This window comes from Phacochoerus africanus, chromosome 15, assembly GCF_016906955.1.
Source record: "Phacochoerus africanus isolate WHEZ1 chromosome 15, ROS_Pafr_v1, whole genome shotgun sequence".
Classification (NCBI taxonomy): domain Eukaryota; kingdom Metazoa; phylum Chordata; class Mammalia; order Artiodactyla; family Suidae; genus Phacochoerus; species Phacochoerus africanus.
Genome location: NC_062558.1, coordinates 33,473,486 through 33,496,636, shown reverse-complemented (window position 1 = coordinate 33,496,636; position 23,151 = coordinate 33,473,486). Strand labels below are relative to the sequence as shown.

General features: G+C 46.3%; 1 protein-coding gene across 2 annotated transcripts in view; it reads left to right on the top strand.

Annotated features, from left to right (window-relative positions):
• The window catches only part of CCDC60 (coiled-coil domain containing 60), a 187,448-nt gene that overhangs the window by 128,014 nt on the left and 36,283 nt on the right, over nucleotides 1-23,151 (top strand). For both annotated transcript variants that reach the window (XM_047760883.1, XM_047760882.1), the window contains exons 4-5: nucleotides 7,704-7,811; nucleotides 19,004-19,111. In XM_047760883.1, the coding sequence (XP_047616839.1) occupies nucleotides 7,704-7,811; nucleotides 19,004-19,111 (216 nt within the window). The remainder of the gene's footprint in view (nucleotides 1-7,703; nucleotides 7,812-19,003; nucleotides 19,112-23,151) is intronic.

Genomic DNA, 23,151 nt, shown 5'->3' with positions numbered 1-23,151 from the left:
TTTGTTTCTGCTGAGCCACGATGGGAACTCCTCCCGAAAATATTTAGGCGATGGTTGTACAGCCATTGATCAATTCAAATACCATTGAGTTGCACTCTTTAAAACAGGTAATTTTACATTATGTAAATATCAACTTAATGGAAAAAAAGGGAGTTCTGATCTGTGAGGTCCTGAAGAGGGGGACGGGGCTGGACACTAATGGTTGGAGATCTTAAATTTCAAGGTTCCGGGTGACTGTGGGACCCTGAGTGTGAGGCCATTAGGGGCTGATGTATTTCTAGTCACTCTTCCCCTCAAAGAGTGGCCCTTGGGAATCCCAGCTTATTATAATAAGGGTCTCCTCTTTGATTCCTCATTTGTGCAGACCCTGGGCTATGGTTTCTGTCCCCTTTGCTCTGTGAAGCTGTTGGAAGGAAAGTTAACCTTTGCTACATTGGCAGATGTCCTTAGGACCAAAGCAGCGTCTAGGCTGGCTCAACTCTCTGGTTTCCAGTCTCTCTCCCATCTTGGCCAAGAAGGTCTCGCTTTGTTGTCAGCTCTTTGCCACTCTTCAATTCATATTTTTTGTTTATTTTTGTTTATTTTTATCCCAAGGGTTGATCTAAATAAGCCATCCTACCATTTGTGCATTCATTTATTAACTCATTCATTCTGAGGTGAGAGAAAATATAATTTACAGTCCCCATCCCAGGTCTCCTAAGGAGAAGCCTTTTTTTTTTTTTTTTTTTTGGTGAACAAAGTGTATTCAAGTGAGATGCAGATACAGAGGAACAGCAGAATGGCTTCCCTGATGGACTGAGGGAGATGTTCAGAACATGGGCCGAAAGTATGAGTGGAAGGGGCCCTTTGGGGGAGAGAAGAGAGAAAGCGCAGCCATCACTGGAAGAGAACTAAAATATCTAATGAGGGGTTTTACGAGATTTTGCTTCATGGTATGAGATGTAAATCCACTCTCAGTTTGTCCACAAGAATGTCAGAACATATTCACAGCCCCTTAGTGCATGATGGTTTTAGACCTTTATCTTGGCTTTAAAGTTCAGTTTAGGGGTGAGAAAGGGAGACTACCCTGTCCCAGGCCCACTCTCATTGTACAGCCAACCACTTATATATTGAAGACCGACAAGCCTTCTGATGGCGCAAGGATATGAAAAGGATTCCGGGACAGTCCCTGACACACATGGTACCACAACGCAGCACCCTCAGGGTCCACACTCACGTGCTCTGCAATGTGCCTGTAAAGGGATAAGACTCGTCCTCTGTGTTTTTTCTTTCCTCTTTCACCATGATCACACTCACACTTCTGACACCAAATGTGTAGGGTTTTTTCCCCTCATACCAAGTGAATCTCTTTGATACCAGCAGAGGTCCTACCACCCTCTTCAGGTCTGACACTTTTTACCTGGAATTAGCAGCAGATCCCACAGGTTAAGGGTTCAGCCCCACTAGAGTACTCCCATATCAGATGCCAATCACAAGTTCTGAGTTGTTCCCATGCTTCTGATCAACCAGCTATAAATCAAGGTGTTGTAATTTCCTAGAATGGCTCACAGAACTCAGGGAGACACTGACTTACATTTTTCTGTTTATTACTTAACAAAAAGGCACAGATGTACACCCAGGTGAAGACGTACATAGAGAAAGATCTGGAAGGGACCTAAGCCCAGGAGCTTCTGTTCCTGTGGAGTTGGGGAGGGCCATCCTCCCTTTATTTGGATGTGGTCTCCATACCCCATACTGTGGGGATTTTTATGGAGGCTTCACCACATAGGCAAGATCTACCATTAACTCAACCTCCAGCCCCTCTCCCCTTCCCAGAGGACTTGAAGTGGGGCTGAGAGTTCCAAGTTTCTAATTAGCTTGGTCTTTCTGGTGACTACCCCCCATCCTGAAGCTACCTAGGAGCCCACCCAGAGTTGCCTAATTAGGGAAAAAGACACTGCTATCACCCAAGAAGTTCTAAGGGATTTAGGATCTCTGTGTCACAACCCAGGGTCTAGGGCCAAATGTTAAAAAATAAGTGGTGCTTCTAGTGCTCTTATCACTTAGAAGATTCCAGAGGCTTTAGGAGGTCTGTGCTAGGAACTGGGGGCAAAGACCAAGGTATATATTTTCCAATTTTTTCACAGTGTCTACCCCCTCAAGTTTAGGGGTGCAAAGGGAATCTGGAAAGAATCCCTAGAAGTGTGACTTTTGAGCAGAATCTTTAATGCTGAATGGAAGTTCATTGGATGACAAAAAAAAAAAAAGAAGTATGGTTAGACTCGTTGCCTATCAGCCCACCAGAAATCTTGCAGCCAGTGTGTCTGTCTATAAAGGCCAGAGCTGGAGTTCCCACTGTGGCACAGTAAGTTAAGAGCCCAACTGCAGTGGCTTAGGTCGCTGCAGAGGAGGGGGTTCGATTCCCAACCTGGCACAGTGGGTTAAAGCATCTAGGTCACAGCTGTGACTTTGATTCAATCCCTGGCCCAGGAACATCTATATACTGTGGGTATGGCCATTAAAAAAAAGAGAGAGAGTGAGGGAGGAAGGGAGGGACGAAGGGACAAAGGAAGGAGGATGTGATGGTGCTGTCTTTTGCCAAAAGCAGAAATTTGATTTTCAGAGTGAAAAAAACAGTAAAGCAGGCAAATCATGATCTGAGCCACCTCCATCCAACCACTCAAGGGACAGCCACTGAAGTGTCCTCATGGGACCTTGAAGGGCCACGTGATACAGAGAAAGGCACTCAGTGAGTCCAGGGGTTCTTACCCTTTCTGTGAAGGTCCCGAGAGCTCAGCACAAATTTTGCCTTCTATAAGCCCAATGGCACTCTTAGAATCTGGCACTCCTAGTGACACTGGTCAGCTTGGCAGGCTGTCCTTAGAATAAAGAGAAGGAAGGAACTCACAGCTCTTTTTTGCAGGAGCTATCCTCAAACTAACAGGCGAACTAACAGACACTGAGGGAAGGTGGCATCTGTTAAGGATCCTCCTGTGACTGTTTACATAGCAGTTGTAAGGTTTCCCTTGTTTGCATGGAATTTTTAATCCATGGTCACTGAACACAATTCTTCCCTCTCCAACCCATGTGTCAGTGTGCAGGACATGGTTTATGTAAAGTTTAATAAGTTTAAATATGCATGAGATCATGCCTCTCATAGACATTAGTCTGGTTATGTCTTATCTGGTGGAGTCCATGAACTATGCAAAGCCGGTTATTAAAATAAAACTGGAGACCGTTATTGCAACAAATCCATCAAATGCAGGTGGAGAGGCAGGGGTTGTAAAATTGCACTGGGAGATTGTCCACACCACACGGCTGGAATTCGAGTCCTGACCTCCCTCAATAGCTGTTTGATTTTGGGCAAGTCACTGTACCTCTCTGAACCTCCTCTCTCTTCACTCTTACGAATGGTCCCAAACTTCCAAATTTGTTATGAGGGTTAAATGAGATAGTACTTAGAGCCTGGCATATAACACGTGCTCAGTCATTGCTAGCTATTATTATGCAGTGAAAGGAATTTGATCTCTCTGGGTCTCAATTACCTAAAACCCTCAGGTGTTTGGCTAAAAAATCTTAATCTCCAGGCAGGCTAGAAGTCTTCTCACTTCTAAGAGCTATGTTCTATAAATATAATTCCAGTTGCAGGTGTATCAAAAATATAAGTGTTCGCTTATAACTACTTTTTTAACACAGTTTTTGATCTTATACATCATAGAAGCAAAAGGGATTATTTCCCCCACTTTGGATCTAAGACCATAGGATAAGTTCTTTTAGACCAGAGTTTTAAGTCTGACAAACTATGTAGGGAAAAAAGAAAATCAAGCATGTCCCCAAATATTCTTGCCTGCAAGCAATCTTTCCCACTGTGTTCACTGACCTCATTTCTCAGCTGCAATTTCAGCTGAAAAGTGTGGGGAAAAAATGGGTAGAAGTTGTCTTATTATTGCATTCGAGCAGAGACATAAAACAAGAGATTAAAGAGTGTAAAAGCTGGGTTAATTTGCACGTATTCTAAACCCCGGGGGTGGAGGGTTGGGGGTGGGGATATGGTTGAGCCAGGAAGACTGGGTGTGCCAACATGTTGGCTTGCGGTCTTCTCAGCTCTAGGGCTGAATAAAGACCCCAGGGAAATGGAAATCAGGGGGCCTATATTGGGGTCCTGTTTTTAGTTAACTCTGTGACCCCAGGATTGTCCTCAGGTTCCCAGAAGGAAGGTAAATCCCTCCTGGCTTCTCCCATTTTACCTCTTCTGCCTGCCTCCTCTTCCTTTCCTCATGCTAAGCCAGAGTGAGCTTTCCAAACATAAATTGCTTCCCGTACAGCACAGGAAACTATAGCCAGTCACTTATGGTAGAACATGAGAGAAGATAATATGAGAAAAAGAATGTACATATATGTATAACTGGGTCAATAGGCTCTACAGCAGAAATTGACAGAACATTGTAAATTAACTATAATAAATTTTTTTTTATAAAAATAAAATCCTTAGCAGCCACTGTAGAGACAAAAGTCTGAGTAGGGGCTGCAAGGCTCTAGCCAGACTAGCCCTTGGCTCCCCCTCCAGTCACACGCTCCCATTTGTCCTCCACCACAGGGCCTCCCCCTGCTCCCTTCACCTGCTTAATTCCCATTCAACCTTCAGATCTCAGCTCAATATTTACTTTTGTTCCAGTTCCTGTTGCTATGAGCAACCACTCCAAAAGCTATTAACTCAAGACAACCAACATTTACTTCCCTTACAAATCTGCAGTTTGAGCAGGGTTCAGGGTGGGAAGGACTGTTGCCAACACCACCTGAGGCAGCTCAAAGTGTCCTTTTCCCTTTCCGAGTGGGCTCATCCCTGTGGGTGGCAACCCAGGGCTAGCTGGCTGCTCTGAGCTCAGCCAGGGCTGAGACCCAGCAGTCTCCCTTCTCCTCCCTATGAGTCTCCCCACAGGCTGCCAGCTCCCTCCCAGGATGGCAGGGGCTGGGCACTGAAAGTGAGCATCCCAAGACAGGGGAAGGAAAAGCTGCCTGTCCCTGGAGCCTGGGCCCGGAAATTGGGATCCTACCACTTGTGACAATTCTGTTGGCCAGCCCAGCAGCTCACAAAGCCAAGATTCCAGGGGAAAGGGGCTATAGAGCCACCTTCCTTCTAGAAAAAACTTGGGACACATGTTTCTAAATTGATACAAGTCCCACCAGGAAGTATTCCTTGGCTCTGTTCCAGCCAAATTCTCTATTTGGGGCTGTTACACTCCGCCACTCAGCCTGATCACAGCTGTGTGTGTGTGTAAAGCCCACCTCCCCCACGAGACTCTGAGCTTGCGAGGGGAGGGACTGGATCTGTCTCCTTCATTGCTGCATCCACAGGACCCCGATCAGAGATGTTGAATCAAAATGGGTAGAAATGAATGAGTCCGGGAACTCGTCAAAGATTCAATCAATATGAGAGTACTCAGGCTCAGAAACTAAAAGGCTTTAAAGGAACACGCAGGTAGCAGAAACACATGAGGCAGGCTGGGAGGAAGAGGCCAGGGGTTCTGGGGCCTGGGGTAACTCGAGAGGCACATACACCTCATGCAAAGTGAGCAGCGGTCTTGATCTTGGGCCCCACCTGGCTCTTGCCCAGGGTGGTGAGAACTTTCAAGTCTTCAAGCACCAAAGCTTTTCCATCTTTATGTGACATATCCCAGTTTTAAAATATAGACAGTCAGTTCCATTATGCACACACAGTAGGCTTGTCAAAACGTGTCTGTGGTAGTTCCCATTGTGGCTCAGCAGGTTAAGGACTGGACGTGATCTCCATGAGGATGCGGGTTTGATCCGTGGCCTCGCTCAGTGGGTTAAGGATCTGGCATTGCCACAAGCTATGGCATAGGTTGCAGATGTGGCATGGATCTGGCATTGCTGTGGCTGTCCTGTAGGCTGGCAGGCATGGCTGTTAAAAAAAAAAAAAAAGGAAAAGGAAAAAAAATGTCTGTGGGCTAGATTTGGTCTTGGGCAAAAAAAAGTATACCCTATGACTCAGGCATGCCAAAAAAGAAAAAAACAAATCTAATTGAAATGACTTGCTCCATGATGGTGGTGGGGAAAAACCTAACTAAGGTATTAGTATTTTTCACTTTGGAACAGTCTTTTTGGGATAAATGTCCAGTGGTTTCAAAGATGAACTGCCTATTTGGGCAGTTTCTCTCCTCTCTAAGCACCCCCACTCTTCCCCTTTCTCCAGTGGTTTTGGCTTCTGTGGAAGCTTCTGCTTTTCCTGTGGGGCAGGTGACAGGCTTGGAGGGAGGTATACCTGGTCATGGCTGATCTTTGGGGCACATTTGTGCCGTTTCTGAAGTTCACGATCCCTACATCTCACAGCTGATTCAACCAACCAGTGAGTCAGCAGTCTGTAGAGTTGACAGAAGCTCCCTTTTGAGGAAAGGACGGAAAACCAGAGCTTCTCATGCCAGGCACTTCCTTCCCTGTGTCCAACCCTCTATGTCCACTTCTCGCCATCCCTGTGGCTCGGGGCCCCAACAGAAGCCACCACCTTCCATCAGGCTGAAATTATTGTGATACTGATCTCCTCCATCCCCACCAGTGGCCACTCTCAAACAGCAGCCAGAGGGATCCTTTGTCAATGCATGTCACACCATCTTGTCTTTCAGTTCAAAATCCTTTCCTTCAGAGAAAAGGCCAGTGTACCCCGCACTGGTCTGCAAGCCCCCTGCTTTCTCTCTACCCTTTCCTCCCTCCCTCCTCACTCCCTCCAGCCACACGTCTCTCCTTGCATCTCTAACACACAGTCCCACCTCAGGACATTTGCACCTGTCACTTCCTCTGTCCAAAATGTTCTTTCCCCAGACATCTGGATGGCTCACTCCCCAACACTGCAGATTTTTATCAAATGTCACCCTCTCAGTGGTGCCTTCCCCAGTCACTCTATTTAAAATTGCAACCCCCAGTTCTCCCAGCCCTTCCGTTTTTTCCTCTTCATAGCATGTTATCACTATCTAGTGGGGAGGGGGGTCACCAAACTCCAACCTGTGAGCCAGATCCAGACCCCAGGGTGTTTTTATAAATAAAGTTTTATTGGAACCCTGCCGCTTACTTATTGATTTTTTATTTGTTTCTATTTTTCATTTTAGGGCCGCACCCGTGGCATATAGAGATTCCCAGGCTAGGAGTTGAATCGGAGCTGCAGCCACAGCCACAGCAACGCAGGATCCGAGCCACATCTGCGACCTACACCACAGCTCATGGCAATGCTGTATCCTTGACCCACTGAGTGAGGCCAGAGATCAAGCCCACAAGCTTATGGTTCCTAGTCGGATTTGTTTCCACTGCACCACGACGGGAACTCCTACTTATTGTCTACATCCCCTCAATGGCTGTTTTCATACTACTTAGTAGTCATGACAGACCAAAGGTCCCAAGTCATAAATATCTGTCTAGTTCTTCCAAAAACTGATCTGACCCTTAGTCTAGTACATTAGTGTCCCACACAGCTGCCCGATTTATCTTACTCTCTTTGCTCCTCCCCAAGAATATATGTTCTGTGAGAGAAGGGGGTTTTTACATGCTCTGTTCACTGGCTGCTTCTAGAACCTTCCTCTCTCCAGCTGGACCTACTGGCTGGCCCACGGTAGGTTCCCAGCGATATTTGGCAAATAAGCCCTGGCGAGAGAAGGAGGCATTTAAATCTACTCTCCATCATTCACTTTGCTTCTCTCGTTCTGCTTCTCCTTCAGCACATACGGGGAGGAGAAGACCAAGAAGGTAGGGGCTGGTGTCATCCTCCGCCCCTTCACCCCCGTGCATAGCTGCATCATTGCACCCTTGCTGCCTGAGGCTCACATGTAAGTAGACGCTCACCCTTGGCTCACCAGCCTCCCCAGCTTATCATTTGAAGCCAAGGTAAAATGATTCAACCAGCTAAGGCATCAGGAACTGTTGAGTTCTTCCCTTGTCCTCTTGAAAGGAACAGGGAAGGGAGTTCCTGTGTTGGCTCAGTGTTACTGAACCTGACTAGTATCCATGAGGTTTCGGGTTAGATCCCTGGCTTCTCAGTGGGTTAAGGATCTGGCATTGCTGTGGCTGTGGTGTAGGCTGGCAGCTGCAGCTCTGATTCGACCCCTAGCCTGGGAATTTCCGTATGCTGTTAGTGTGGCCTTGAAGAAAAGAAAAAAGAAAAAGAAAAATGAAAGGGAGAGGGAGGCTGGAACCTGGCCACGCAATTTGGCGAATAAAAATAAGAGAAAGCTGCTGCGGTGGTTTAGAGCTAAGTGGCAATTCAGCTGGGACTGTCATTCCATTCCTCGCCAAGTCAGATGCTCTAATGTCAAATAGTTTGCAAAGCCTGATAAAATCTGTCTGCTGCGTGTGCTTAGCGAATGTCTCAGCCAGGGCTGGGAGATAAGTTTTCCCTAAGACTTAAGGGGCTGTTTCCTGGAGAAGCCCCTGCCGCCTTCTTAGCTGACCCCAGGCGAACTTATCATTGCATGGTATAACAAGGGCTCATCAACCCTCCAAAGAATATTCTGGCTTTCCAAAACCTCAACATCTTGTTCCCCTCCTATCTATGCTGAGAATTCCAAGCCCAGTTTTTTTCTGTCTCACTAGTTAGCACTTTTCAATAGGAAGATTTTAGGCACAGATATAGAAATGGACTCTAGGGCAGGATTTCTCAGCCTCGGCACTATCGACACGTGGGGACAAGGTGTTCTTTCATGCAAAGGACTGTCCAGGGCAATGTAGGATGTTTAGCAGTATTTGTGGCCTCTACCCACTAGATGACAACCCAGAATGTCTCCAGACAGTGCCAGTTGCCCTCTGCGGGCAAAATCACACCCACACCCCAGCCCTCCTGTATTAAGAACCACAGCTTTAGATTGATGAACATGGTACAATGGAGTCTAGACTTCTCTGTCTGCTCGTTTGTCAGATATTTATTAGGTCCCCCTATGATACACATAATGATGGCACTAATGACATCTCTATGGGCACTCTCTCATTCAGTCCTCTCAGTAGCACTCTTGTGTAGTTGTATTATTATCCTGTCCTTGCAGATGAGAAAATAGAAGCTCAGAGCAGGGTAGTGGTCTGCCCAAGGTCACAGAGCTCAGCAGGTCACTTCACTGGGGTTTTAAGCCAAAACGCATCTGACTTCAGAGCCTGACCTCTCATCACCACACACTATACAGCAGGTTTTTACCTTTGAGGAGCTCATGATATATTTGGACAGCCAAGTCTCAGCTCATGTACTTGAAGAGTAGAATGATGCAAGACTGAAATCATACGATAAGATGACAGACAAGAGAAGATCATTAATACGAGCACTTAGTTCATGGGTGGAAGATGCCACCATCACCAACATCATTATTATCATCATTACCACCACCGTCATCACTGTCAGCAGCAGCAGCAACACCATCATCATCATCATCATCATCACCAACATCATCATCATCACCAACATCATCATCATCACCAACATCATCTTCACCAGAACCATCATCATCACTATCATTATCACTACCACCACCATGACCTTGCATTTGGATACATTCCTGTTCCATTCTAATATTGCAGGTTTTGATAAGCCCCCCTCCCCACTTTCCTCCTATCTCCCTTTGATTGACATTATCATAGACTTATTTGTTCAGGGACTTTCCAACTGGCAGTCTCTACCTGATGTTCTTAAAACATCTTGCAAATATAGGCTTTGCACTTTCTCATAATGTCCCTTGGAAACACTTGCACTTCTTCCTGGCTGTCCCATGGATAAGTCCTCTGAAACCCAGTGGTGTAAATCAATGGCTCTTAGGCTTTTGCTTGCATCTGAATTATCTGGGGCTCTGGGTGCAGGTAGGGGTTGACAAGATACGTAAAAGGCTGGGAAAATGAATATTCCTAGGCCCCATTCCCAGTTCTTTTGGTCTGAGCAAACAGGTTTAAACCAACTGTGAAAGTGACTCGAGATTTCTTGCTCTTCTTCCTTCAGTGCCAGATAGGTAAAGTGAAGCCCAGAGAGAGGGCAGAACCTGTTGAAATTCTCACAACAGGAATTCTAACCTCCTGACTCTTTTTTTTTTTTTTTCTTTTTTGGCCACCCTGCAGCATACAGAATTCCTGGGCTAGGGATAAGATCCGAGCCATAGTTTCGACCTTAGCTGCAACTGTGGCAACTCCGGATCCTTATCCCACTGTGCCAGGCTAGGAATTGAACTTGTGTCCCAGGGCTCCCAAGACACTGCCAATCCCATTGCACCACGGCAGAAACTCCAATCTCCTGGCTCCTCCTGACTCTTAAATCAGACCTTTGCATTCAGTTTGTTAAATGATGATGATGGTGATTATCATAGTGGTGGTTTTTTATTATTTGTTATGCCCTAAACCAGGGATCAGCAACCTTTTTCTTAAAGGGACAGACAGTAAATATTGTAGGCTTTGCACACCAGATGGTCTGACTTGCAAATACAGTCATCCCTAGGTATCTGCAGGGGATTGGTTCTTGCAGCTGCCATAATCTGCAGTGCTCAAGTCTTTTATGAGTATAAAATGGAGTAGTACGCTCAGCCCTCCATATTCACAGATGCAAAGTGTCAACGTACTTTGTCATTGCAGCATGAAAGCTACAATGAATAGATGTAACTGTGTTCCAATAAAGTTTTATTTGCAAACACAAGCACATAGTCCTGCCCTAGACTGAAGTCTCCCCTTTCTTCTCCTTGGCCCTTAAATGGCTCTGGTTGCATTTGATAACGGTATCAGGAATCCATTGCTGTGTGATGGACCTCCTCAAAATGGAGTGGCTTAAAACAGCAACCCAGCAACCATTTATTATTGTTCACAAGTCTGCAAGTCAGCTGGATGGTTCTGCTGGTCCAGATCAGTTCACTGGGCCTGGCTGGGCATGCGCATGTGTGTGGTAAGCTGGAGGCTGGCCCATCTAGGGTGGCCTCATGCCCAGGTCTGTTGGTTGGGTGGTTGCTGCTAGGGTGACAGGAATGACCGTCGCCCTTATCGTGCAGCAGGCCAGCTGGGCTTGCTCCACGGCTGTCGGGAAGGGTTCCAAGGACAAAAGCACAGCACTCAAAGCCTCTTAAGGCTTAGGCTCAGACTGGACCCAGTGAGCTTCCCACCACATTCAGTTGGCCAAAGCAAGACATCAGACCTGCTCAGATACAAGGACTCGACCTCCTGATGGGAGAGATGAAAAATCACATGGTCAGGCGTGTGGCTGCAGGAAGGGGTGAAGAATCCAGGCCATTTTATCATCATTCTATCAAAGGGCATTGGGGCAGAGCCATCCCGGTCAGTTCCCAAACCCTCAGTGTTCACATCAGCCTGGTCAGTCCCTTCCATCCCAATGCGGCCGATCCCAAAACTGGCTGAAAATTCTGAATTAGCTGCACAGGGACCAGTTCAAATGTGCCAAGGAGGATTTGATCTTTACCTTTTTTTAAAAAAGAGGGGGATGCAGTCTGTAGGAATGTGAACAGCCTCACCTTTCCTCTTGGAGGTGACCAGGCTGACCTTCACATCCTTTCTTGAGTGATTGTGCAGCAAAGTGGTGCCTGCAGCCATCGTCCAGGTTTGCCCTTGGCAGTCAGCCTGGGCTGCTTGGAACAGCCTGTACACATTTTCCAATTTCTCTTAGTAAAAGGAAGAAACGTGTTCTTCTCAGGGATGTTTAAACCCACTTGTATTCTGGTCGGCGTGGCAGTTTCAATAGAGCGGGCTGTTCAGGTGCGCTAACCGCTAGGTGCTACCCGGATTCCTGAGCACAGGGATTTTAGAAGCAAGCTTTGTGCACCCTAGTCAGTATTTTGATCTGTTACGCCCTGCATTTAAGAAAATGAATGCTTTCTCTTTTAATTTGATAAAAATCCAAGATATTATGCTTGGACCTGACATACAGTTTTATATGAGGAAGGACGGATTTCTATCAAGCATGTTTCCAGGGACCCTCTCTCACTCTTTCAGTGTGTTTCATTGCACATTAGGTGAGAGATCATTGGATTTGAGGTATTTTTAAAATTTTTTTCAGTAAGACCTTATTTTTTGGAGCAGTTTTAGGGTTGGAGCAAGATTGAGTGTCAGGTATAAAGAGTCCCCATTTTTACTTCCACCTCTGCACAGCCTCCCTCATGATCAGCATCCCCCACCGCAGTGAACATTTGTTACAACTGATGAACCTACAATGATATGTCATAATCACCCAAAGTCCCTAGTTGATGTGAGCGTTCTCTCTCAGTGGAGTGCATTCTGTGGGTTTGGACCAATGTATGAGGGCATGTATTCACCATTGTAGGATAATACAGAATATGTTCAACTGCCCTAAAAATCCTCTGTGCGCTTCCAGTTCACCCCTCTCTGCATCCCCTAGCCCCGGCAACCACTGATCCTTTTACTTTTTCCATAGTTTTGTCCTTTCCAGAACTTCATATATATGGAATCATACAGTATGTAGCCTTTTCAGTTTGGCTTCTTTCACTTAGGTTTTTGAGGTTTCTTCTTGGGTTTTCATGATTTGGTAGCTCATTTCTTTCTATTTGTTTTATTAAAGTATCATTGATTTACAATGTTGTGCCAATTTCTGCTGTACAACAAAGTGACCCAGCCATACATGCATTCTTTTTCTCATATTATCTTCCATCCAGCATGTTCTATCCTAAGAGACTGGACACAGTCCCCTGTGCTGTACAGGAGGACCTCATTGCTTATCTGTTCCAAATGTAAGAGTTTGCATCTCCTAGCCCCAAACTCCCCGTCCATCCCACTCCCTCCCCCAACCCCCTTGGCAGCGACAAGTCTGTCCTCTATGTCTGTAGTCTGTTTCTGATTTGTAGATGGATTCATTTATGCCTTATTTTAGTTCGTTTCCTTTTAAAGCTGAATAGTAGTTGATTGTCTGGATGGACCATGTATTCCAAGTTTTGGCAATGTGAACAAAGCTGCTATGAACATCTGTGTGCAGGTTCGGTAAGGCACCTCTTACAAACAGAGAAAGAGGTCCAGACCCATTGGCGGAAACCCTATTCTGGTGAAAAGGGAGAGCAGGCTCTACTCTATAACAAGAGCCATCAATATGCACATCAATAAAGAGACATCAATAAAGCACAGATTCAGGAACCAGACTGTCTGGGCTCAGATTCCAGCTCTGTCATTTGCTCCCTTTTTTTAACCTTGGACAAGATAAATGACTTCAATTTCTTCTTCTGAAAAATGAGGATACCGATAGTACCTTCCTTACCTTGTTTTTTGGTTTTTGTTATTTCCTTTTTTGGCTGCCCCATGGTATATGGAGTTCCCGGGCCAGGGACCAGATCTGAGCCACAGTCGCGACCTTTGCCACAGCTATGACAACACTGGATCCTTAACCCACTATGCTGGGCCAGTGATCAAACCTGCATCCCACCGCTCTAGAAATGCCACCGATCCTGTTGTGCCACAGCAGGAACCCCTCACATTGTAGTTGTAAGAGTGACATTAATTAATGGATATAGAGCACAGAGTAAGTGCTCTATAAGTTTACTGTTATTATTTTGTTGTTGTTGCCACTACTCTTTGTTATCTCTCTGGTTCTACATATGAGAATTGTGCCCGAGTTATCAGCTCTGGAAAATGTCACACCCAAACCGATGTATTCTTCCACTGAATAACCAGAAATATATTGAGCCTACTCTGTGCCTGACACAGGGTCGCTGTGGTCAAGACTCTGTAGGTGGCAGGCTTGTGGGCTGGAGGGACAAGTAAACGGGTAGTTACAAGGGAGCAGGTAGATAAAATGTAGAGACAGGAGCTCTGTTGTGGCTCAGCAGGTTAAGAACTCAACTAGTGTCCATGAGGATGTGGGTTTAATCCCTGGCCTTTCTCAGAGGGTTTAGGATCCAGCATTGCTGTGAACTGTGGTGTAGATCACAGATGTGGCTTGGATCTGGGGTTACTGTGGCTGTGGTGTAGGCCAGTAGCTGCAGCTCTGATTTGACCCCTAGCCTGGGAACTTCCATATGCCACCTGTGCAGCCTTAAAGGGCGAGGGGGGAGGGAGGGCGAAAACAAAAAACCCAAACAAACTGAAAAAACGAAATGTAGGAGCAAAGGAACACATTGTAAGGATGGGGATACTTTAGAACCTCCTCAGAGAGTACCTAGGACCAGCCTAGAGAAATCAAGGAAGGCTTCCTGCTGGAGGTGATATCTGAGCTCAGTCTCAATCACGGAGAGGAAGAGGAGGAAAGGGAATATGTACCACTTACACTCTAATGATTACTGCCATTAAGCAGATAAGAAAACTGAGTCCCAAGGAAATGAAATAATTTGGCCAAGACCACATAGCCAGTAAAAGGCAAAGCTGGGATTTTTAACTGAGTGCAAAGAGAGTACAGTGAACCTGAGCCACTGAGCAAAACTTCACCAGGCTGCAGATGGCAGCAAGGGGTGAGAGAGGAGACCAAAGGCTGGAAAAGCAGGCAGGAGACCTGTATGTGATGGTATTGGTTTGCCAGGGCCGCCATAACAAAACACTATAGACTGTGTGCCCTACACAATAGGAACTTTAGAGTTCCCATTGTGGCTCAGTGGAAATGAATCTGACTAGCATCCATGAGGATGCAGGTTCGATCCCTGGCCTCACTCAGTGGTTTAAGGATCTGGCATTGCCATGAGCTGTGGTGTAGGTCGCAGATGCGGCTCAGATCCTGCATTGCTGTGGCTGTGTGTAGGTTGCAGCTACAGGTCCATTCAACCCATAGCCTGGAAATCTCCATATGCCATGTGTGCGGCCCCAAAAAATGATTTAAAAAAAAATAGGAACTTATTTTCACAGCTCTTGAGGCTGGAAGTTCAAGGTCAACGTGTGCACACATTGGTTTCTTCCAAGACCTCTCTCCTTGGCCTTCAGAGGGCTGCCTTTCTGCTGTGTCCTCACACGATCTGTCCCCTATGAGCATGCGCCCCGATGTCTGTCTGTGTCACACCTCCTCTTCTTGTAAGAACACCAGTCAGGCTATGATTAGGACCCACCCTAGTGGCCTCATTTTAACCCCATCACCTCTTTAAAGGTCCCCAGTACAGTCACATCCTGAGGTGCTGGAGCTTAGGGCCTTGGCACCTCAATCTTGAGGGATATAACTTAGTCCATAACAGATGGTGTAGGGAGTTTGAAGATTTTAAGCAAGGGAAGGGTAGGGCCAGGTATGTGCCTGTTCTTATCACCTGCAGAAATGATTCTGATGCTCACACGCCCCTTGTCCCCCTGTGACAAAGCAGACTCCCACCTCACCAATTAAGTCCCTTACCCACCCCATCCTGGCCAGACACAACCCAAAGCCCAGGCCTGTGGGGCTTCTGAGTTATAAACAGAAGAGGGAGGGGTTCCCTTGTGGCACAGCAGGTTAAGGATCCGGCATTGTGACTTAGCAGCCTGGGTTGCTGCAGTGGCATGGGTTTGATCCCTGCCCTGGGAAGTTCCACATGCAGCAGGCACTGCCAGAAAAAAATAAATAAACAGAAGAGGGGGCATCCCCCTGTGTCTTTCACAACTTCCTGGAGTCAGAGTGAGGGTGTAGGGAGGCGTCTGCATAGGGCTGGGCACATGGCACAGCTACTGCTACTACAGGTGCCCCGAGCTGTCAAAATGCACTTACCCATGGGGACCAAGACAGTGTAAAGGGGGAAGAGAGAGACAGCCCTGGGAGGGCTGTGGGCTCACGGGTCTTTAAAGTCGGAAGCGAGGGATGACTCAACTGTGGCTGGACCACCTGTCCACCCTTGCCTACTGCTGTGCCCTGCTGAACCGCTGGCACTAGCTATAGTCCACACAGATCACTACAAAAGGCTCTTCCATCCTGACCCCATAGGCCACTAGCATCACGTCTTCCAGGAAGCCTGCCCCTTCTCTTTAACTACAAGTCCCCTCCCTCCTGTAGCTCTTTATTCTGGCATATTTTCAAAATTGCTTTGGGTAGAGTTATTCTCTACTCAATAGGTCCAAGAGGGCAGACATTGTTTATTAAATAGTTTCCTTATTCAGTCAACAAACATGTCCAGTGCCCTAGGCATCATGCACTGGGATACATCAGTAACTAAGACAGACAGGTTCCAACCACTTTAAAACTTTCCAGTGAGCAGGAAATAAAACAGCTTGCACTGTACAGGTATGAGCATAAATAAAGCAAAATTAAATAATGAAAAAAAAAGTAGTGAAGGATGAGTAGATACTTAGAAAATAATTTGTGGAAGGAAAAAAGGAGGGAAGGGGGAGTTCCTATCGTGGCGCAGTGGTTAACGAATCCGACTAGGAACCATGAGGTTGCAGGTTCTATCCCTGCCCTTGCTCAGCAGGTTAAGGATCCGGCATTGCCATGAGCTGTGGTGTAGGTTGCAGACGCGGCTTGGATCCTGCATTGCTGTGGCTGTGGCATAGGCCTGAGGCTACAGCTCCAATTGGACCCCTAGCCTGGGAACCTCCATATGCTACAGGAGCGGCCCTAGAAAAGGCAAAAAAAAAAAAAAAAAGGAGGGAAGGGGCTCCAGAAAGGAAAAGGAAAGGAGTCACTGAATCTGGTTTTCCTAAGTCCTAGTGGACACGTTCACCCCAGGACATGGGAGTGGGGTGTGGGGGCAGTTCCCCTGCAAGCTGAGTGACAGGGACGCCTCTCAATGGATTCTCGGGATCACCCTGGACCAGCTCCACTGTGGGACCCCAGGACTTGGACTCCACCTTCTGAGCGGGTGCCTTCCTGGAAGATGGAGGGTGGGTTCCTGCCTGGCCCTATGGACTCAGGCCCAGGAGCCCTGGGGAGTGTTGATCAAGCCAGGAGCAGTTCAGAGAAGAGCAATTACATAGGTTCCTAATGGAGGCATTGGCCCATTCGGGAAGAGGAGAAACCAGGCAGGGAGGGGTGGCTAGGTGGGACTCCCCCTGTTTCCAGGAAGAAGGCAGGCAGCAGGTTAACCCTTTCCTGACCTTGCTCTCAGGGTTGCCACTGCCTCTGGCTCCATCAGCACCTCAGACACTCAGAGTTCAGGACCCTAAAACACAGACTGGGGATCAAATGCTCACTGATACTAATGTGACCTCAGGCAGCTGATGTTACCCCCTTTAGTCCCTCGCCTGCAAAGGGGGCCGAATAAAAGTACCCTTCTTCTTTTTTTTTTTTTTTTGTCTTTTGTTGTTGTTGCTATTTCTTGGGCCGCTCCCGCGGCATATGGAGGTTCCCAGGCTAGGGGTCTAATAGGAGCTGTAGCCACCGGCCTACGCCAGAGGCACAGCAATTCGGGATCTGAGCCGCGTCCGAAACCTATACCACAGCTCACGGCAACGCCGGAGCGTTAACCCACTGAGCGAGGGCAGGGACCGAACCCGCAACCTCATGGTTCCTAGTCGGATTCGTTAACCACTGCGCCACGACGGGAACTCCCTTCTTTTTTTTTTTTTTTTTTTTTTGTCTGTTGTTGTTGTTGTTGCTATTTCTTAAAAGTACCCTTCTTATAGGTACCTAGGATATTTAGGCTCCACCTAGGTCACCAACAAGCTGTATGACCTGGAGCAAACTGATTGTCCCTCTCAGAGCCTCAGTTTCCTCCTCTCTAAATTTCAGGAGCTCCCGTTGTGGCTCAGCAGGTTAAGAACTGGACATAGTGTCCATGAGGATGCAAGTTCAATCCCTGGCCTTGCTCAGTGGGTTAACAATCCAGCATTGCCACAAGCTGCAGCAGAAGTCGCAGATGCATCTCGGGTCCAATGTGGCTGTGGTATAGGCCTGCAGCTGCAGCTCTGATTCGACCTCTAGCCTGGGAACCTCAATATGCTGCAGGTGCATCCCTAAAAAGAATAAATTGAGGTAAAATATAGATGGTCCATATCCAGCAGGGTTTGGGGAGAATTAAATAACATGTGTCAAGTTTCCTACTCAAGGCCTGGCTCATTGTAATACAAAATGCACCGCAGAATCAGAACACATAGGCAAGACCTATTTTTAAACAGTGTTATAGTTAAATTTTTTTTTTGTCTTTTTGCCCTTTCCAGGGCCGCTCCGGTGGCATATGGAGGTTCCCAGGCTAGGGGTTGAAGCCCTAGCTGTAGCCACCAGCCTATGCCACAGCCACAGCGATGCAGGATCCAAGCCGCGTCTGCAACCTACACCACAGCTCACAGCAACGCCGGATCCTCAAGCCACTGAGCAAGGCCAGGGATCAAACCCTCAACCTCATGGTTCCTAGTCGGATTTGGTAACCACTGTGCCACGACGGGAACTCCTATAGTTACATTTTTAAATAATATGTCCAGTGTGGTTCTCTCCAGCTGCACTTGGGGGCAAAGGATTTATAAACGTAAAGCAGTGTGTCCAGTTGTTAATCAAAGTTGGGGGAGGGGAGGAATTACAATAAATACATTGGTTTTCCTGTGTTTCCAGACTGTTTGGACACTGCTAGTGTATTTATTTATTTACTATTATTATTGTATTTTTAGGGCCACACCTGCAGCATATGGAGGTTCCCAGGCTAGGGGTCCAATTGGAGCTGTAGCCACCAGCCTTCACGACAGCCACAACGACTCCAGATCCCAGCTGCATCTGCAACCTACACAACAGCTCACAGCAATGCCAGATCTGTATTTATTGTATTTTTATTGGATGAATAATCAGACACCTGTAGGATGTTCATTTCCTTCCATCCTTTCATTTGCCTGAGTCAAGATCTCTACCTGTGGGACCCTCTCTACTGTCCCCTCCCACTATACATACAAATCCCCAGAACTGGCAAAGGATCCTCTCCCATCAGATCATAGCTCTGCCACCTATGGACACAGTGACCTGGCACAAGTTTCTCACCTCCTCTGAGCCTCAGATCCCTCAGCTGTAAAATGGGGCCAGTAAATACCTCAAGAGCCCATTGAGAAGGTTTAATGAGCTGGTACAGGGGAAACCCTGCTGCATGCCAGGAGCCTGGCTAGCACCAGCTGGGAGCCAACACACCTCCTGTCCCTGCTGCCACTATTGTGAAGAATGTTGCTCTAATGGAACCTCCCTCTGTCTTCACAGTGAGCCCATCTTCCGCCAGCTCTGTGCCCTCCACTGGCTCCTGGAGGCCCTGACTATCGACCACACCCACCACACCATGAAGCCTGTGATCACCTGCTGGAATCCAAAGTAGGTCTCAGCCCTTCTACCTGCTGTGTTACTAGCAACAGACTGGGCAGTGGGGGAGGAAGCTCCTACAAGTTTTCCCCTTCCTACTGAGTGTTTTTTGGTGGGTACTTTGCTTTAGGAGTTCTACTGTGTGGGATCCAGACAGGGGTGAGCTGGGGCCACGTCACACAGGTCACGAGGCTGTGAGAGCCCATGTGTGCATCCCCTCCCAGCATCTCTTCACCTGCAGTGACGTCACAGGGAAGGCTTGAAATCAGTCAGCCATGGTGGAAGTATTTATACCATAGGAATTGGCCAGCTAGACCACCGGAGACAGCTAGATCTCTCTCCAGCTGTCTTTTTGGACCGTGTCTCCCCAAGGCTATTCTTCATTTGCTCCTCTCCCTTTTACTCCTTCCATTCTCCGTGTTTTGGTTTTCCCCTTTCTCTCAAGGTTTTGTTGTGTGTCTTTTTTTAAAAAAAATATATATATATTGGATTAAAAAAGTAATAATAATATATATTGGTGACTGTTTCTCCACTTGGACCCAGGGGACTAATACTGTGCTCAGATCCCAGGAACAGCTGAGTTTACTCAGGCAGGAGCTCGAGAACCTGTTGCTAAGCCAAGAAGAGTATTCGATGTGTCCCCACCAGAGGGAAGAGTTCATCAAAAGCTCTGAGGTCACTGTTGCAGGAACTGCTTTGCACATAAGTCAGAACAAGGGCCAGGCAGGCATGCAGAGGCAGTGTTTCTTTAAGGAGAGTCATGCTGTCTTCAAGAATGGGATAAAAGAAAAAAAACACCAACTTTTGCTCTGTTAAAATCCAAGACTTAGTTGAATAAAGTAGTTCCCCTTCCCCCACCCCCTCTCCAAAACACTGTCTTGGCTCCCAGGTGAATTCAATCTTCTCTCAGTTCCAAAATCTTGCATCTTAATTAACCCCTTCCACACCTCCAGGGCATTTCATTTACTACGCTGTCTCCCCAAACCCCTCCTCCCCCCATCCCACCCCACTTTGATTCATCCCTAGCACCAGAGCCAGGATAAGCTAACCTCACATGCGCCAGAAACATAAGCTATGCATCTGTTGATAGACCAGTGACTCCAATTGATTCTGTGTTTTTGGTTAGAATGAATTTTAAACTGCAGTTTCCCTTGCAGTGGTTTATAACCTTTATTTTTGCAAGCAGTAGAAATCCTTCTTTAATGATAGAAATGCCAGTAATGCAAAAAAAAAAAAAAAAAAGAGCTTCTGCATGAAGCAGGAGGTCAGGAAGACCTGGGAGAGCAGCTCCCTTCTACCCTCCGCCACCCCACGGCACCCCTGTTAACTCCCCAAGTATCTTTGTGGCTGACAGAATTTGTCTGACAACCACAGACTTAAAACATTTCCCACACATTATTGTTCTTCAAAACAAAGCTGCTCAAGTAAGAAATGAATACTGTTTATTCCTATTACAAATTCGCAAAAAATTCAGACACACATAAAGTATGAAACCTGTATCTACACCTCTATCCCAAATCCATTCCCCTCCCAAGAAGGAATCCTTTTAGAGGTCTTGGTGTGTCCTTCCTCCTTCCAGACCATTCTCATGTCTTAGATAGATAGATATAAATACAGATACATAAATACAGATAGACCCCCCTTTTTATAGAAATGGGGTTATACTCTTCATATTGTTCTGTGTATGACTTTCTCTTTTTTAGTGTCTTATGGACATATTTCCATAATGGTTGTAGGGGAGCAAAATTTGCCATCCCAGAATATCTCTTAGGCACGTGGATTACTTGGAGCTAAAAACAATAAAGGCCTGAAAGACACAGGAAGAAACTTTGACCCTCCCCATAACTGCCTAAAAGAATGTAGACAGAGGGCCTGTTCCCGGAATAGAGCTGTCACCAGAAATATCTACAAAGAATATGAGCTAAATGTTGGGGGTGGGAGGAGCTCAGCAGAGCCTAGAAATCAGAGTCCACTCTGTGTTCCAGTGTCTCTGTCTGACCCGGTTTGGTAAACCTTTGTTTTACCAAACATTTGCTTTTCCATCTCATCTGAATTGCCTTCCTCCCCTTTGAAGTCCTACAACATCCTCTTTTGTCTGTAGCTGAGACAAAAAAAAAAAAAGGTGAGAGCTTTGGCCATTTGGGCGAGTTACTCAGTTTTCCTGGGTCTCTGCCATGAATACCTGTTATTAAACTTTTGTTTGAATTTCTCCTATTAATCTAGCACTTCTCAAACCTGCCAGAAAAAACCTAGAAGGGTAGGGGAAAATTTCTTCCTCCCTGATATGGTACATACAAATTTGCCACATTATTTTGACAGTTTCCATGTTCTTTGAGTACTTGAGTATCCTATGATCTGGACAGACTGTAATTTAGATAACCGTTTCTCTACTGATGAGCACTAAGGTTGTTACCCAGTTGTTGCCCTTTCAAATAGTACTGCATGGAACAGCCTTGCACATACATTTTGTGCCCAGTTGAAAATATTTCTCTCAGCTGGATTCTGAGAAATAGAATTTATGGGTCAATGCAACATCTAATTTTTTTTTTTAACAGTTGATACCTAGGTACTAAGAAAAAGGCCCCTGAACCAGTGGACCTCTAAAGCATTCCATCTCCCTGAGTGAGCTTCAGCAGCACTATCTCACCTGTGACATATGGGCACCCATATTCTCCCAAACTAAGGAAAGAACACAATACAGAATTTTGATTGAGAAGACAAAAAGGACCATCTTTATTTTATTGATTGGTTTTAGAAATGTGCCCATCATACGACCTAAAATTGTTTTCCGATGTTAAAAAAAAAAGGGGGGGGGACAGTGGTCACACTGAGAGTAGTGGAGGTTCTACTCTGACTTCTTAGAGCAGAATCCCATCAGGGATCCGAGGCTGTTCAGTTCTGTAAGAGAAAAACCTGAACCAGAACCTCCGCCAGACCTCAAGGAAAAATACGGTCCAGAAATGATTTCCACAGTAAGTCAGAGTACTTGCTAGGTTTTGTTTTTTCTGGTGAACCCTTTGTTCCTGATGGTGATTTTAGTTTGGTGTCAGTGGTATGCTGCTAAATGTTGAATAACCAATCCTCCAGTGGGGTAGGGGAACGTGATCTGTAGCTATGCCAGTTTCCCTGATGTAAATACTCCCACTGTGGCTGATTGCAGCCTTACCAACATGATGTCATTAACTTGGAGTTGGAAAGAAATGCATAAATGTAGTTCTTATGCTCCAGGATGAGCCAGCAATTGTTTGGGATAAGGACGGGGGAGTATTAGGTTACCTAGAAAGTGCTAGGATTTTTTTTTTTTTTCAGTTAGAAAGAAAAGAGAAAAGTGTCTTCTCTTTAATACTTAATCCCTATTTATGATGTTTCACACTTGTTCCATAATGTGAACTTATCTTCAAACACATTTTTTAATGCCCAGAGGGAGTACAAGGATTAAGGTCAAGGACTTTGACATCAGAAGGACCTGGATGAGTACAGACACTGCCATTTAATAGCTGTGTGACCTTGGGCAAAGTCACTAAACCTCTCTGGGTCTCTGTTTCCTCATCTGTCAAATGGGTTCCTGCCTCAGAAAAGTTACTGTAAAGATAAAGCAAGATAAAATACATAGAACATTTAGCCTGATGTCTGAGAATACAGTGAGTACTCACTACATGATATCTATTCAAGATCAGAAATCCCTATTTTAGGAGTTCCCCTTGTGGCTTGGTGGGTTAAGAACCTGACATAGTGTCTGTGAGGATGCAGGTTAGATTCCCAGCCTCACTCATTGGGTTAAGGATCCAGCATTGCCATAAGCTGCAGTGTAGGTAGCAGATGCGGCTCAGATCTGCTGTGGCGTTGCTGTGAGCCGTAGTGTAGGTCACAGATGTGGCTCAGATCCCACGTTGCTGTGGCTGTGGTATAGGCCAGCAGCTGCAGCTCCAGTCCAACCCCTAACCCAGGAACTTCCATTTGCTGCAAGTGCAGCTATAAAAAGAAAAAAAGGAAAAGAAATTCCTATTTTAAAGAGCATTTAGCTCTGTGATTGTCAATGCCCCTGAGACTTA